The sequence below is a fragment of the Pollachius pollachius genome (genome assembly GCF_949987615.1).
Source record: "Pollachius pollachius genome assembly, chromosome: 10".
Classification (NCBI taxonomy): Eukaryota; Metazoa; Chordata; class Actinopteri; order Gadiformes; family Gadidae; genus Pollachius; species Pollachius pollachius.
The window spans coordinates 20,037,981-20,051,542 of NC_136943.1; the positions used below are offsets into that span (position 1 = coordinate 20,037,981).

The 13,562-nt window shown below is 45.3% G+C and overlaps 1 protein-coding gene across 1 annotated transcript in view; it reads left to right on the plus strand.

The window, feature by feature from the left end:
* Positions 1 to 13,562, plus strand: part of il1rapl2 (interleukin 1 receptor accessory protein-like 2) — a gene marked incomplete at both ends in the record, with an annotated part of 281,883 nt that overhangs the window by 265,333 nt on the left and 2,988 nt on the right. Inside the window, 7 exons of the mRNA XM_079745288.1 lie at positions 1,774 to 1,914; positions 2,647 to 2,707; positions 3,082 to 3,191; positions 10,194 to 10,339; positions 11,014 to 11,091; positions 11,404 to 11,520; positions 13,277 to 13,399. Of these exons, the coding sequence (XP_079601414.1) occupies positions 1,774 to 1,914; positions 2,647 to 2,707; positions 3,082 to 3,191; positions 10,194 to 10,339; positions 11,014 to 11,091; positions 11,404 to 11,520; positions 13,277 to 13,399 (776 nt within the window). The remainder of the gene's footprint in view (positions 1 to 1,773; positions 1,915 to 2,646; positions 2,708 to 3,081; positions 3,192 to 10,193; positions 10,340 to 11,013; positions 11,092 to 11,403; positions 11,521 to 13,276; positions 13,400 to 13,562) is intronic.

A 13,562-nucleotide genomic window follows, 5' to 3' on the forward strand; every position in this document is an offset into this window, starting at 1 on the left:
AGTGAGAGGAGGTTTAGCGGAGAGGGATGGATCCGTAAAGAAAGGGGAGAAAGAAGTGGCCCATTCTAAACGTCTCATTACTAATGGAAGCACTAAATTTTACTTCAGAGCAAATATTTGGCAACACTTGAACCTTACTATTTTGCCTCCCCCATGGACATCCACTGAGTCTCTTTCGGTCGTTTTCCTCCCCTGCATACTACCTTATATTCTACATTTTTCATTTGGATAGCCGCATCCTCTCTTCTACGTTCCCATCAGTGAACGCGGCGAAGCAGCAAACGGTGTCGCAGAGACCTCTACTGGTGGAGATTATGAACTGCAGCTGTGGGGCCAATATAGTCACTGTAAAGGCTTTTTGTGACGGACGTTATATTTGCCGTGAATTAATATAAACAGCCCAAAGTCTTATTGAATTCAGAGAAGACCGACGCTCAAAGACTATTATTAAGGGTCTTCCTTTCAGAAAACATACGTCCAACGTGCTAAATTGTTGTGTTGAATGCAGTGTAGGTGAATAATAAAGTTCTCACCTTTCCGTATATGCACCTCATCTTCAAACTTACCCAGGAACTAAGTTTGAAATTTGGGGATGTATTGGTTTGCTGCTGCAATTTTGCTGACCACATAAACAGTGCAGTGTCTGAGCGACCTTGTCCGTATATACAGGCCTGGACGCTGAGAGGGAGGGGAGGGGATACGGGGGATTCATGTGTTCATAGTGTACACACTCACCACCCGTCTCATCATCAATAACTCACTTTGAATTGGCTGTTTGTGTGTGTGAGGAAGGGACACAGGGAGATAGGAAGCAAATATGTGTGTGTGTGTGTGTGTGTGTGTGTGTGTGTGCGTGTGCGTGTGTGCGTGCGTGCGTGCGTGCGTGCGTGCGTGCGTGCGTGCGTGCGTGCGTGCGTGCGTGCGTGCGTGCCACCACACACACGCACACACACACCCCCAGCAGCAATATATCTGGTTTCCCATGGTGTCATTCAACAGCCATTTCCCATTAATCTCCCAAACACTCATATTGCCTATGATAGCAGTATCTGTCACTCACACACGCACACGCACGGATGGAGCCACACACACACACGCACACACACACACACACACACACACACACACACACACACACACACACACACACACACACACACACACACACACACACACACACACACACACACAGACACACGAGTATCTCTTGAGACTTTTTTGCAGGTTGCGATATCTATTCTTTCAGCATTTTTATCTTCTGTTCCATCTTTCTCATCATCATTATCATCATCATCATTAACATGCACAAACAATAGCCCTGATCCTCTACACCTCCCTCTCTCACTTTCACTCTGTCTCTCTCTGTCTCTCTCTGTCTCTCTCTGTCTCTCTCTCTCTCTCTCGCTCTCTCGCTCTCTCTTTCCTGCTGTCCTTCTCCATTGTGTTCTCTCACTCCCTTTCTCTCTGACTGTCGTCTCTCGCCTAACTTTCTTTCCTGCACACTATCTCTCTCCAAACTTTTCTTTATGTTTCTCTCTCAATCTCTCTCTGTCTCTCTCTATTTCTCTCTCTCTCTCTCTCTCTCTCTCTCTCTCTCTCTCTCTCTCTCTCTCTCTCTCTCTCTCTCTCTCTCTCTCTCTCTCTCTCTCTCTCTCTCTGTCTCAAGATTAAAGATGCAAGGCTTTATCGGAAGCCTGTGCAGTGCTGAAGCCCAAACAGTGAACATAAGAAACATGAGTCAGATCCAAGACACCAGTCTCTCTCTCCCTGCAGACATGTACCGCCTGGAGCTGGCCGGCGGTCTAGGGGTGATCCTGCTGCTCCTGGGGCTGCTGACGGCCATCTACAAGTGCTATAACCTGGAGATCCTGCTCTGCTACCGCCGACACTTCGGCAGCGACGAGACCGAAGACGGTGAGAGCCCCTTCCTGTACGATGAGGAAGTCACGCCAGCGGTGGTCGCGTGTGAACTCCGGAGGACCTGATTCTTCTTTCACACATGCAGCGCACGGCAGGAGATTGTTCCTGTCAGACACATTCTCATGTAAAGTAAAGGAACTGGTTTCGGCAAGGGGAAGCATTTGAGTATCGCAGGCAGGAGGGTGGACGTGACGAATAACGTATAATGCCGAACTTGCACTGTTTTTGCGTTGGTAGCGTCATAGAAACCTGCTCAACGCTTGCTTCCTCTTCCTTGCATTAACGCCCCCCACGTAGAACAGGAGTATGTAGACCAGGATCTATTGGCTGGATTCTCAGGACAATGACCTGCTCTAATCTCATGGGGCTCAATCGGACGTCACTCTGACTTTGTGACGGGGAGAAATGTGTTCAGCGTCTGCTCATCATCAACTCATTCGGACATTAGCATTCTCCCATTGCGCTCCTCTGGGTGGTGTCTAGATAAGGTCTGGGTTGCAGTGTCTGTGTAAACGGGGCTATGGATGAGTGTGTATGTGTGTGTTTGGCGATGGACGCATGCACTGACACTCGCAGACACATGGACATGGAAGCAAGCACACAACAAAAAAACCTCCATCTATGGCCTCCGTCACTAACCGCCCCTACAACCTTCTAAATGTTACATTATCCTTTTATTAAGAAATCTCTCTCTCTCTCTCTCTCTCTTCCCCCTGACTCCTGCAGACAATAAGGAGTATGATGCCTATCTGACGTACACTAAAGTGAACATGGACTCTATGGGCAGGTAGGCCAATTGAATGTGTGTGTGCGTGTGTGTGTGTGTGTGTGTGTGTGTGTGTGTGTGTGTGTGTGTGTGTGTGTGTGTGTGTGTGTGTGTGTGTGTGTGTGTATGGCACACAAAGGCATGTGTATGCATAACAATATACAGCGCTATAGAGTCAGCATGGTGCAAATGTATTGTATTTGTGTCCGTGGGTGCATCTGGCATATTTCAACTCAAGGTGAATCTTCATCCATAATCCTTTTAAACACATAAACACATAGACACACACACACACACACACACACACACACACACACACACACACACACACACACACACACACACACACACACCACTGCTAATTCATCTGGACTGTACGCTTCATGCGTTTTCAGAGCGAGTAGCGATGAGGAGACCCTGGCTTCAGAGATCCTGCCGGATGTCCTGGAGAAACACTACGGATACAAGCTGTTCATACCGGACCGGGACCTCATCCCCAGCAGCAGTGAGTACATTAACCTGTCCTCCTAGTACTGTTAATACCTTAACCTGTTCATACCGGGCCCAGACCTCTTCCCCAGCAGTAGTGAGTACCTTTCACTGTTAACCTCGTACTGTTAGTACCTTAACCTGTTCATACCGGGCCCAGACCTCATCCCCAGCAGTAGTGAGTACCTTTCACTGTCAACCTTGTACTGTTAGTACCTCAACCTGTTCATACCGGGCCCAGACCTCATCCCCAGCAGCAGTGAGTACCTTAGCCTGAGTCCCATAACCTGTCCGAGAACTCATCCCCAGCAGTGAGTACATCTACCTCCTACTTTGGGTTAGGATGGGTCTTTTGTTGGGTGTATGACGCTGTTACCTAACCAGCATGTCCTTCTAGTACTTTAGAGCTGTTAACTATTCAACATGTAGTACTTTGGGATAATAAATGTATTATATTGGGTGTATGGCACGGCTACCTTGCTAACATGTACTCCTAGTACTTTGGGATATGATATGTATTAAAATGGATGTATGGCACTCTTATCTTACTAACATGTACTCTATTGGCTGTCTGGGGTAGGGGAAGTGATGCAGGAAAGTCTAGACATAGAGACACAGAGACACACAATCCCTTACACACAGCCACACATGTACACACACAGACACACACGCACACCAGTGGTTTGATCTCTTGGGGTTGTAGCCCTCAATTCCCAGAATTCATCTTCCTGTCACAACCAATCAGACTGCATGCACACCTAGATAACAACCCCCCCCCCCCCCCCCCCCCCCCACAAACACACACACACACACACACACATTCACACATACACACACACATACACACACAAGCACAGATGTACAAACATTTGTCAATTTCTGGGATACATGTCACTGTCTCTTTCAAAGGGGGGAAATATGGCTGTTATCACTCTGTCGACTAAAATGCACGCATACACACGCATGCATTCACACACTCACGCACACATTCTAACCTTTGACCCCTCATGGTTGTGTAGCCATCACAGCCATGAGGGGATTTTCTTCATGTAAAGACTTCTTACAAATCCCAACCCTTCATCATGACAAGACGGCCAAGAGACAGGGAAGGAGTCATTCTGTCACACAACCTCCAGACATCAAGTACTCCCCGGAGACCATGAAGTTTGGAGATTGTCAACGCTGTCTACCACATACCATCTCACACGTACATGCAAATAAACACCACACACACACATGTACATGCACACACACCCACACACACGCATAAATGCACACACACACACACACACACACACACACACACGCATACATGCACACACACACAAACAAAAACACACACACACACAATCGCTGTGTAGATAGGTGCCTGTCGTGTTAGATTATTCACATACATATATGGTATGTGAAAGATGTCTTGTTTTCTATCAAAAAAGCAGAAGTACATTGTCTTTATGATGGCCCATGCTTTTGCTCTCACCTATTCAATAGATGTACTAGACGTATTCATATCCAATATACAGTGCCTTGCAAAAGTATTCACCCCCCTTGGCATTTTTCGTGTTTTGTTGCCTCACAACCTGGAATTAACATGGATTGTTTGAGGATTTGCATAATTTAATTTACAGAACATGCCTACAACTTTGAAGATGTTTTTTTTTTTTTTATTGTGAAGCAAACAACAAATAGGACAAAATGACAGAAAAAGTCAATGTGCATAACTATTCACCCCCCTAAAGTCAATACTTTGTAGAGCCACCTTTTGCGGCGATCACAGCTCCAAGTCGCTTTGGATAAGTCTCTATGAGCTTGCCACATCTTACCACTGGGATTTTTGCCCATTCCTCCTTGCAAAACTGCTCCAGCTCCTTCAAGTTGGATGGTTTGCGCTTGTGAACAGCAATCTTTAAGTCTGACCACAGATTTTCTATTGGATTGAGGTCTGGGCTTTGACTAGGCCATTCCAACACATTTACATGTTTCCCCTTAAACCACTCAAGTGTTGCTTTTGCAGTGTGTTTGGGGTCATTGTCCTGCTGGAAGGTGAACCTCCGTCCTAGCCTCAAATCACGCACAGAGTGGTACAGCTTTTGCTCAAGAACATCCCTGTATTTAGCACCATCCATCTTTCCCTCAACTCTGACCAGTTTCCCAGTCCCGGCTGCTGAAAAACATCCCCACAGCATGATGCTGCCACCACCATGTTTCACTGTGGGGATGGTGTTCTTTGGGTGATGCGATGTGTTGGGTTTGCGCCAGACATAGCGTTTTCTTTGATGGCCAAAAAGTTCAATTTTAGTCTCATCAGACCAGAGCACCTTCCTCCATACATTTTGGGAGTCTCCCACATGCCTTTTCGCAAACTCAAAACGTGCCATTTTGTTTTTTGCTGAAAGTAATGGCTTTCTTCTGGCCACTCTGCCATAAAGCCCAACTCTATGGCGCGTACGGCTTATTGTCGTCCTATGTACAGATCCTCCAGTCTCTGCTGTGGAACTCTGCAGCTCCTCCAGGGTTACCTTAGGTCTCTGTGCTGCCTCTCTTATTAATGCCCTCCTTGCCCTGTCCGTGAGTTTTGGTGGGCGGCCGTCTCTTGGCAGGTTTGCTGTTGTGCCATGTTCTTTCCATTTGGTTATGATAGATTTGATGGTGCTCCTGGGGATCATCAAAGATTTGGATATTTTTTTATAACCTAACCCTGACTTGTACTTCTCAACCACATTGTCCCTGACTTGTTTGGAGAGTTCATTGGTCTTCATGGCAGTGTTTGGTTAGTGGTGCCTCTTGTTTAGGTGTTGCAGCCTCTGGGGCCTTTCAAAAAATGTGTGTATATGTACTGACAGATCATGTGACACTTCGATTGCACACAGGTAGACATCATTTCACTAATTATGTGAGTTCTGAAGGTAATTGGTTGCACCAGAGCTTTTTATGGGCGTCATAACAAAGGGGGTGAATACATATGCACATGCCAAATTTCAGTTTTTTATTTCTAAAAAATAGTTTTATGTATATATTTTTCTCATTTCACTTCACCAACTTAGACTATTGTCTTCTGATCCATCACATAAAATTCAGAGTAAAAAAATATTGAACTAAAGGCTGTTATGTAACAAAATAGGTAAAATGCCAAGGGGGTGAATACTTTTGCAAGGCGCTGTACACAATAATACTTCCTATTTCCAAAGCTGTCATGAGTTAAATGACTCTGACACCCATTCAAATGTGTTTTAGTTAGAAAATAATTGGTTGGTTTTTCTTGAATGAAACAAACAAATAAACGCTTGTTTCAGCAATCAATCAATCTGGAAAGTAATCTTATTAATCAAATTGACTTTTGGATGGTGTGTTAGTTTAAAGTCATGACCATTGTAATCGAATGAGGTGCTCCCGTGGGAAATTTTTTTTAGTCAATACATTACAAGCTTCAATTGCTCCAGAAATTGAACTAAACATCAAACTGTCACAAAGCAAATATTCGTCTGTTCCCTTGATTCCTATTCCAATTTATCAAACAAAATGTTTCTCAATGCCTTTAAAAAGTCTTTAGAATGCATGAGTGTGACTCTAGAATACAAAAAACTATGTTTTTCGGGGACCATTTATAGATATATTCATAAAGTGTATGTGCTCATTCGAAAAATACAATTCAATAATATGTATTAGGATGGATGGGATTCTGGTCCCTCGCCTGTCTAATAATCACCTCCATACACCCATGGTGTTTCCTAAGGGAATTTACACATGCACACACGCACACACACACGGACGCACACACACACACACACACAGACACACACACACAATCATGCATGCATGCACGCGCACACACTTATACACAAACACACAAAGACAAACAAAAAACACACACACGCACGCTTGTACGCGCAGGTACGCACACACACACAAACAAACACACACTCACACACACACACAAACACAAACACACTCAAACAAACGCATACAGACACAAATGCACAGTCGGCTAGAAGGATCTTTGCCATAGGGGGCCTGAAAACGTCTGAGAAGGAGATCTTAAGAAGCCCTGCTCACATACAAAAGCGTCCACTGGCTTCTCAAAGTCTCTGGCCGTGTCTGGGCTGTGTCAGCCAACGAAGAGGCAGAACATTAACACAGCAAGGAATGAGTGAATGAGTGAAAGATTCCCTTTTTTCACCATTTAACAAACCCAGTGTGGCACTGCGATGCGACCCAAAAACGCCATTCAATTATCCACTCCATTAGCACCCCACAACAGACGTCATGTTCACAAACACCGGCGACCAAGGCCAGGAAACAGCAAGGAAACAGCCAGGATACAGCTAGGAAACAGCCTGGATACAGCTAGGAAACAGCCTGGATACAGCTAGGAAACAGCCTGGGCTGCATGCGTAACAAGGTCATTGATTTGCATCATTTTTCAATTGATTTAAATAACATTCAAACACCCCAAGAAACTGAAAAAAAGATGTGCAGAGAATATGTGGACATTGAGAGGAAGAGCGAGCACAGACACAACAAGGAGCGAGAGAGAGCGGGCGTACAGTCTGTTCTGTACTGTTTATGCCCTGCAAATTGAGCGTGAAATTGCAATGTGTTGTTGCAGTGTTATTGTCATTAATTTAGTTAGCAAGTGAGGAAGTAAGTGCTATTACATTGCAAGTGGTCGGCACACACAATGTGTCCCGGGCCTTTCAGCAGCCCGGCTATTATAGTTTATTTAACACACATTATAGACTCCAGCACCTGAAAGAATTACTCCAAAAAAAACAATGAAACCTGAGTTGTAAACACCTCCACTATTAACCTAACCTCTTATTAGGTCTTACGCATGAGACGATTACTGGTTAAGGAAAATGTGGAAAACCAGTGTGTGTAGTTGAAACCAGTCGATGCTCAATAAGCCTCAGGCTACGACCTGTGTGCATGACCTTTGACCCAGTGTCCATCCAAGCTTGCTCTCTTCCATCCCAAGCAGCTCAAGTCTTGAGTTTATAAAGGCTGAGTCCTCTCCCTTCAAACAGATCATATTGATTCACTTTTACACTTTGTTTCTATATTAGGCCTGAAACAGACCCTTTCCATAATTATGCTGAACACAGCTGTAAGCGCTTAGAATTATTAAGGGCCAGTTCCCTCCGTGTACAATCAACAGCAGCTCAGACGCTGAGCTGGTTTCGACTACACCGCTGCACATGTCAAAGAGGAACAGAGCATTACTATACAGTGGTATCCTTTTACGAACAGCCCCTCCCTCTAGTACATTTCTCTTCAGAATAATACATATCTTATTAATTTTCCCTGTAGAGATCACAGGCCACAATGCATTTAAGACAACGTCTTAAAAGGAAGATGAAGCAGTCTGGAAAAGCCATGGCTCTGCCCTTTTGGCCTGAAGTTATTTTTAAATCTTGAACAATGCATCCTCTTAAGAGGGTGAAGGGGTGAAGCAGGGAAAGTTCTCTAGTCTGATCTAAATATGTTAGGCTGATTAAAGATTCGACCCAATAGCATTGACAGCTTCTGTTTAACCCTAACCCTAAAGGAAAGATGTGCATGGAGCTTCAGGCTGGATTCCGATAGTCAATCCATTCGACCGTCCCTGCCTAAATCTCCAGATGTTTACCTCGATCGGCACATTAGCTGCAGTTCCAATCGGCCCTCATCGGATGAATTATGGGTCTCCTCTTTTGTTATGTACCATAGCACAGGTAGTAGACTAAAACTAATGAAGGTATCACACATTGACCCTATTCCTTGGTCCATCCAAGTAGCAGACCCATAATTAGATCTAAGAGCGACGCAAATAAGTCAAGAAGACGAACTCGGACGTCAAATCTACTTGGGGACCAAGGATACATCACTCCATCCTAACAGGAAGTGTTACTCTGCGATTCTTCCACCACATGACAAGACACATGCCCATAAGGCTTGAACTTACTTGTACCTTTACTTATTCCGGCTGATAACACCGCCATATGGCCACATTAAGGGCTGGGGTTTGCTTCCAAGGTCTTGATTGGCCCAGAGCATCAACCTCTCTGACTCTGAAGCAGCCAAGGCTCAGCTGTTCCTGCTGCACAGAACTCCTCTCCTCGTGGTCCACCACTGCTGCTCACACTGAGAGCTCCTTCGACCAAGCGTTTTCCCCCGAAGCCGCAGGGTCCCTTTAAAGGACGGCCCTGCTTTGTTTGTTATCTGTAGCTATGAAACGGTGTGACATGATAAAGTCTGATCACGTATCTGAATGATGGCTGAACTACTTGCTGTTAGAGTAAACCATCGTCTCCTCGGTCACCATGGCAGTTTGGGCAGCTCATTGAGCTGAGAGCTGAGATTGCGGAGCATTTACACACCTGGAACCGCGGGCACCATGGAGACGGAAGAGAACAGGTGGAGATTTAGCGGTTGGATGAGGTGGATCACGGGGGGACTCAGTGACCGCAGCGGAGGCGCCGGTGCAGAGTGGGCTGTGGGTAGCGTTCAGGGGAGGGCACAGCATTGGCGACGGGGAGAGTGTACAAAGTAAAAGCTCCATAATCCATACTTCACTTAATTGTAGGAACTGCGAAGTTGGCAACTCTGGAAATCAGGCAAAAAAAGTCCTGGATCCGGGGGGGGGGGGCGGAGACCGCCAGGGGAAAGCGGGTGAAGCTATGTGAGGAGCAGTGGGATCGTGTGGATGTTTTCCTTAGTGTAAAGAAACGCCACCGCAAGACAAAGTGCGTCTCGCAGTGAACCAACAGTTTGAGTGATGACAGCACTTTGCTGTTTAATTAGCTTTCTTAATCTTTTAACTATCTGGTAATTATTAAATGAAACGTTTATCGCACGATAAATGGAGATTCTATTTTTATTAGAAAATGAACTGCAGAAGCACAACAAATTAAAGTAATTGAAGCACAAAGTGATTGAGGTCGATGTTCATCCCTTGTGTGTGCGTGGGTGGCACACGTTTCCCTGACTCACACAAACCTTGACCGTTTTTCTTGTGTTTTCTGCCCCCCCCCCCCCTCAGTCTACATCGAGGACCTGGCCCGCAGCGTGGAGCAGAGCCGGCGCCTCATCGTCATCCTGACCCCCGAGTTTGTCTCCAAGCGGGGCTGGAGCATCTTCCAGATCGAGCCGCGCCTGCACGCCATGCTGGTCACTGGGGAGATCAAGGTAGGGTGCAGCGGGGGGGGGGGGGGGGGGGGGGGGGGGGGGGGGGGGGGGGAGGGGGAGGTCAACAGGAAGCTGGGGGGGAAGCGCCTCGGGTGGGCGGGACCTTCTGAGGAGCTCTTGTTTAGGTTGTGTTTTGTGTTGTCTTCTTTTCGAGCGGAATTTGAGGCCAAACAAACCAAATTCACCAAAGATACAACTTTATTTGACTGGTATGATTCACAGCCTGTTTTGATCGCAACAAGCTACCAAGCCCCTGCCACAGGCTGTTTCAGCACTCAGGGCACGAGCATGGCAGCGCATTTATGTTCAATTATCTGTGCTGGAGTGGCTGACCTCCTTCTAACACATAACCCCTTCTCTTTGACTCTGTCATTCTCAATGTGTTTCCTTTAGCCTCCTCGAAGTGTGTTCACATACAAAACCACCAGACACACAAAGGTTTAAGCCTGTTTAGAATAAAGTGTGAACATTTTCACTCAATTTTCAATGCTGCTTTTGTCTGTATGTGTCCATCTCTGCTCTCTCTCTCTCTCTCTCTCTCTCTCTCTCTCTCTCTCTCTCTTTCTATCTCTCTCTCTCTCTCTCTCTCTCTCTCTCTCTCTCTCTCTCTCTCTCTCTCTCTCTGTCTCTCTCTCTTTCTCTCTCTCTCTGTATCTCTGTCTCTCTCTGGCCAGGTGATCATGATAGAGTGTGCTGACCTCAAGGGTGTAATCAACTACCAAGAGGTTGAAGCACTTAAACACACCATCAAGGTACCACACACACACACACACACACACACACACACACACACACATGCTGAACATACACAGATGGAGTGATGGATGTACAAGCATACAGATTAACAGACAAAAGGTTGAGAGAGAAAGGCTCTCCCCTGAATACAACTGTAAAATAGGGCTCCCACATGCTTAAAGATTATTTCCATCCACGTTGAAAGAACAAAAACAACACAAAGCTAGTTCAGCTGGATCTCCGGCATTCACCAGTGCGACTTGAAAAAAGGGGAACAACAGAGAGAATCAGCACTCTCATTTTCCTCTTCTCTCCTCTCCGCCTCCAAGGTTCTGTCCATCATCAAGTGGCGAGGGCCTAAGAGCAACGAGCTCCACTCCAAGTTCTGGAAACAGGTGGTCTACGAGATGCCTGCCAAGCGCAGGGAAACGCTGTCCAGACGGCAGGTAAGAGCAGGCAGCGTCGTCAGCATGGCATGAAGAGCTCTGGTGTTGTGAGCAGGTGGCTGAGCGACGCTAAAGAGGCGAGGTCCAGATGCCGGGCGAAGAACGCATTTGAACCGCCCCGCGTACGATGAATCGCTTGTTTCACTCGCGCTCGCTTTACGTTACAGTGTGTTTCTATCTACTGTCGTACATTACAGGACAGAAGAGGAAGTGATCGTTCAGATCTGCTGTGTTATAGGGCACAGAAATCCAGTTTAGTAGGTAGAAGCTGGCAGAATACAGATCATGGAGAATTAGTTCAGCTCAGTTGTGAGGAGAAAATGAAGTGAAGACTAACAAACGCATTCCTCACCAAAGTTATTTTCGGCACTCCTTGCACCTCAAAGATGTGGAATTTGCAAACATTGAGTTATAATATTGTTCATTCTTCTAGCTCTATTTCTGTTCTATAATATGGCACTTGAAGCTGTTTGCTCATTTGAATGTTTGAATGAACTCACATGATTCTTTTAATTTCTGGGTTGTCTCTTCATGGTCGAATGCACTTATTTTAAGTCACCTCGGATAAAAGCATAAATTAAAGATTTTTTTTTATTGTCGCATCAAAATTGTGATTTCCCCTTCTCCACTGATCTTAACTAATGGAACCTTCAGTGATCAAACCAAAACCACATTTAGCACAAAGTTCTTCGGGCTCTGAATAAAAAGTACTTTGGAATATGCTTCTCACTTACGGTAGCAGTTGTGAAGCACTGAGTATCTCTTTGGGTATAAACTACACTACCACCTTTTTACCCACCATTACATCAGTCCTGCAACAGATACTGAATAACAGCATGATGACCCTTAATGTCTTTTTCATTCAACAATGACATCACCTGGCAGTATTTGATCCAATCAGAAAATCATAAATGACATAATCTTGTTTGTGGCGTCTGTCCCTGTGGCTAGATTTTAGTATGCGGTTAAAATGATATCCTCTATGCTGCCTATTTTGTTTTTTGAAAAAGGAATTAAGTGCAGGAGATACAAAACATTTATTTAAATTGAACTCAGTATGGTGTATGTCTTCTGGAGTAGCCTTTTGAAAATCATAATCGAATTTCAAAGGCATTTCATGTAGAATACTTAGGAAACACTAAATTGATTCAGTCCAGATGGCAGGAGATGCCTGGAATAAGGTTCTGCACCCAGCCTGCATACTCTCCATCCGTATTCCTACATTAGCAGACCAACTGGAGGTCTGATAAATTCCTGATGATTTGCAAACCATGTCGTGTCTCTACCAAAACATAGTTAGAGTTAGTGGACCGCTGAGATGTAATACAGATGAAAAGACGACCACTTCTAAACAACGTAACAATCACTGCATCAAGCAAGTACAGAAATTGACACAGTATACACCATGGGATTAACTATTGCTACACTTTTTAAAGTCCCTGAATTTAGTATATTCTTTTACTTTTTGTGTGAGCCATTTTAAAGACAAAGCAGAGAATGTGTGTCACAGTGTATCTTGAGTGTACTCCTTGTGCCTTTGGGGAGGGCAGCAAACAGAATCCTTAACTGACCCTGTTCTGCAACCTCTTGGAAACAGTGCATTTTAAAATAGGCCTGTGTGTGGATGTGTCGAGTAGAGATAACTTGAAATGAATTGCTCCAAGCACAGCAACTTACCAACAACATAACTTGTAAAGTTAAACAGCAGTTTTTGTATGACAACAGCAGAATGATGATATAATGTTTATGACAACAGGTGATGGATTCAGGTGAGCAAGGCCTGTTTGGGGACCTACAGACCAGTGTCTCCACCATTGCCATGACAACCACCTCATCATCTCTGGCACCACCTAACGACAGTCGCCACGGACACCATCAAGTAAGCATCTATGTCGATGTGTCCATGTCCATCCATCTCTCTCCCTCTGTCCCCCTCAATCTTTTCATCTTTCTTTCTCCCTCGTTCCACTACTCTACCTTTCTCTCTCGTTCCACTACTCTCTACCTCTCTCTCCCGTTCCAATACTCTCTACCTATCTCTC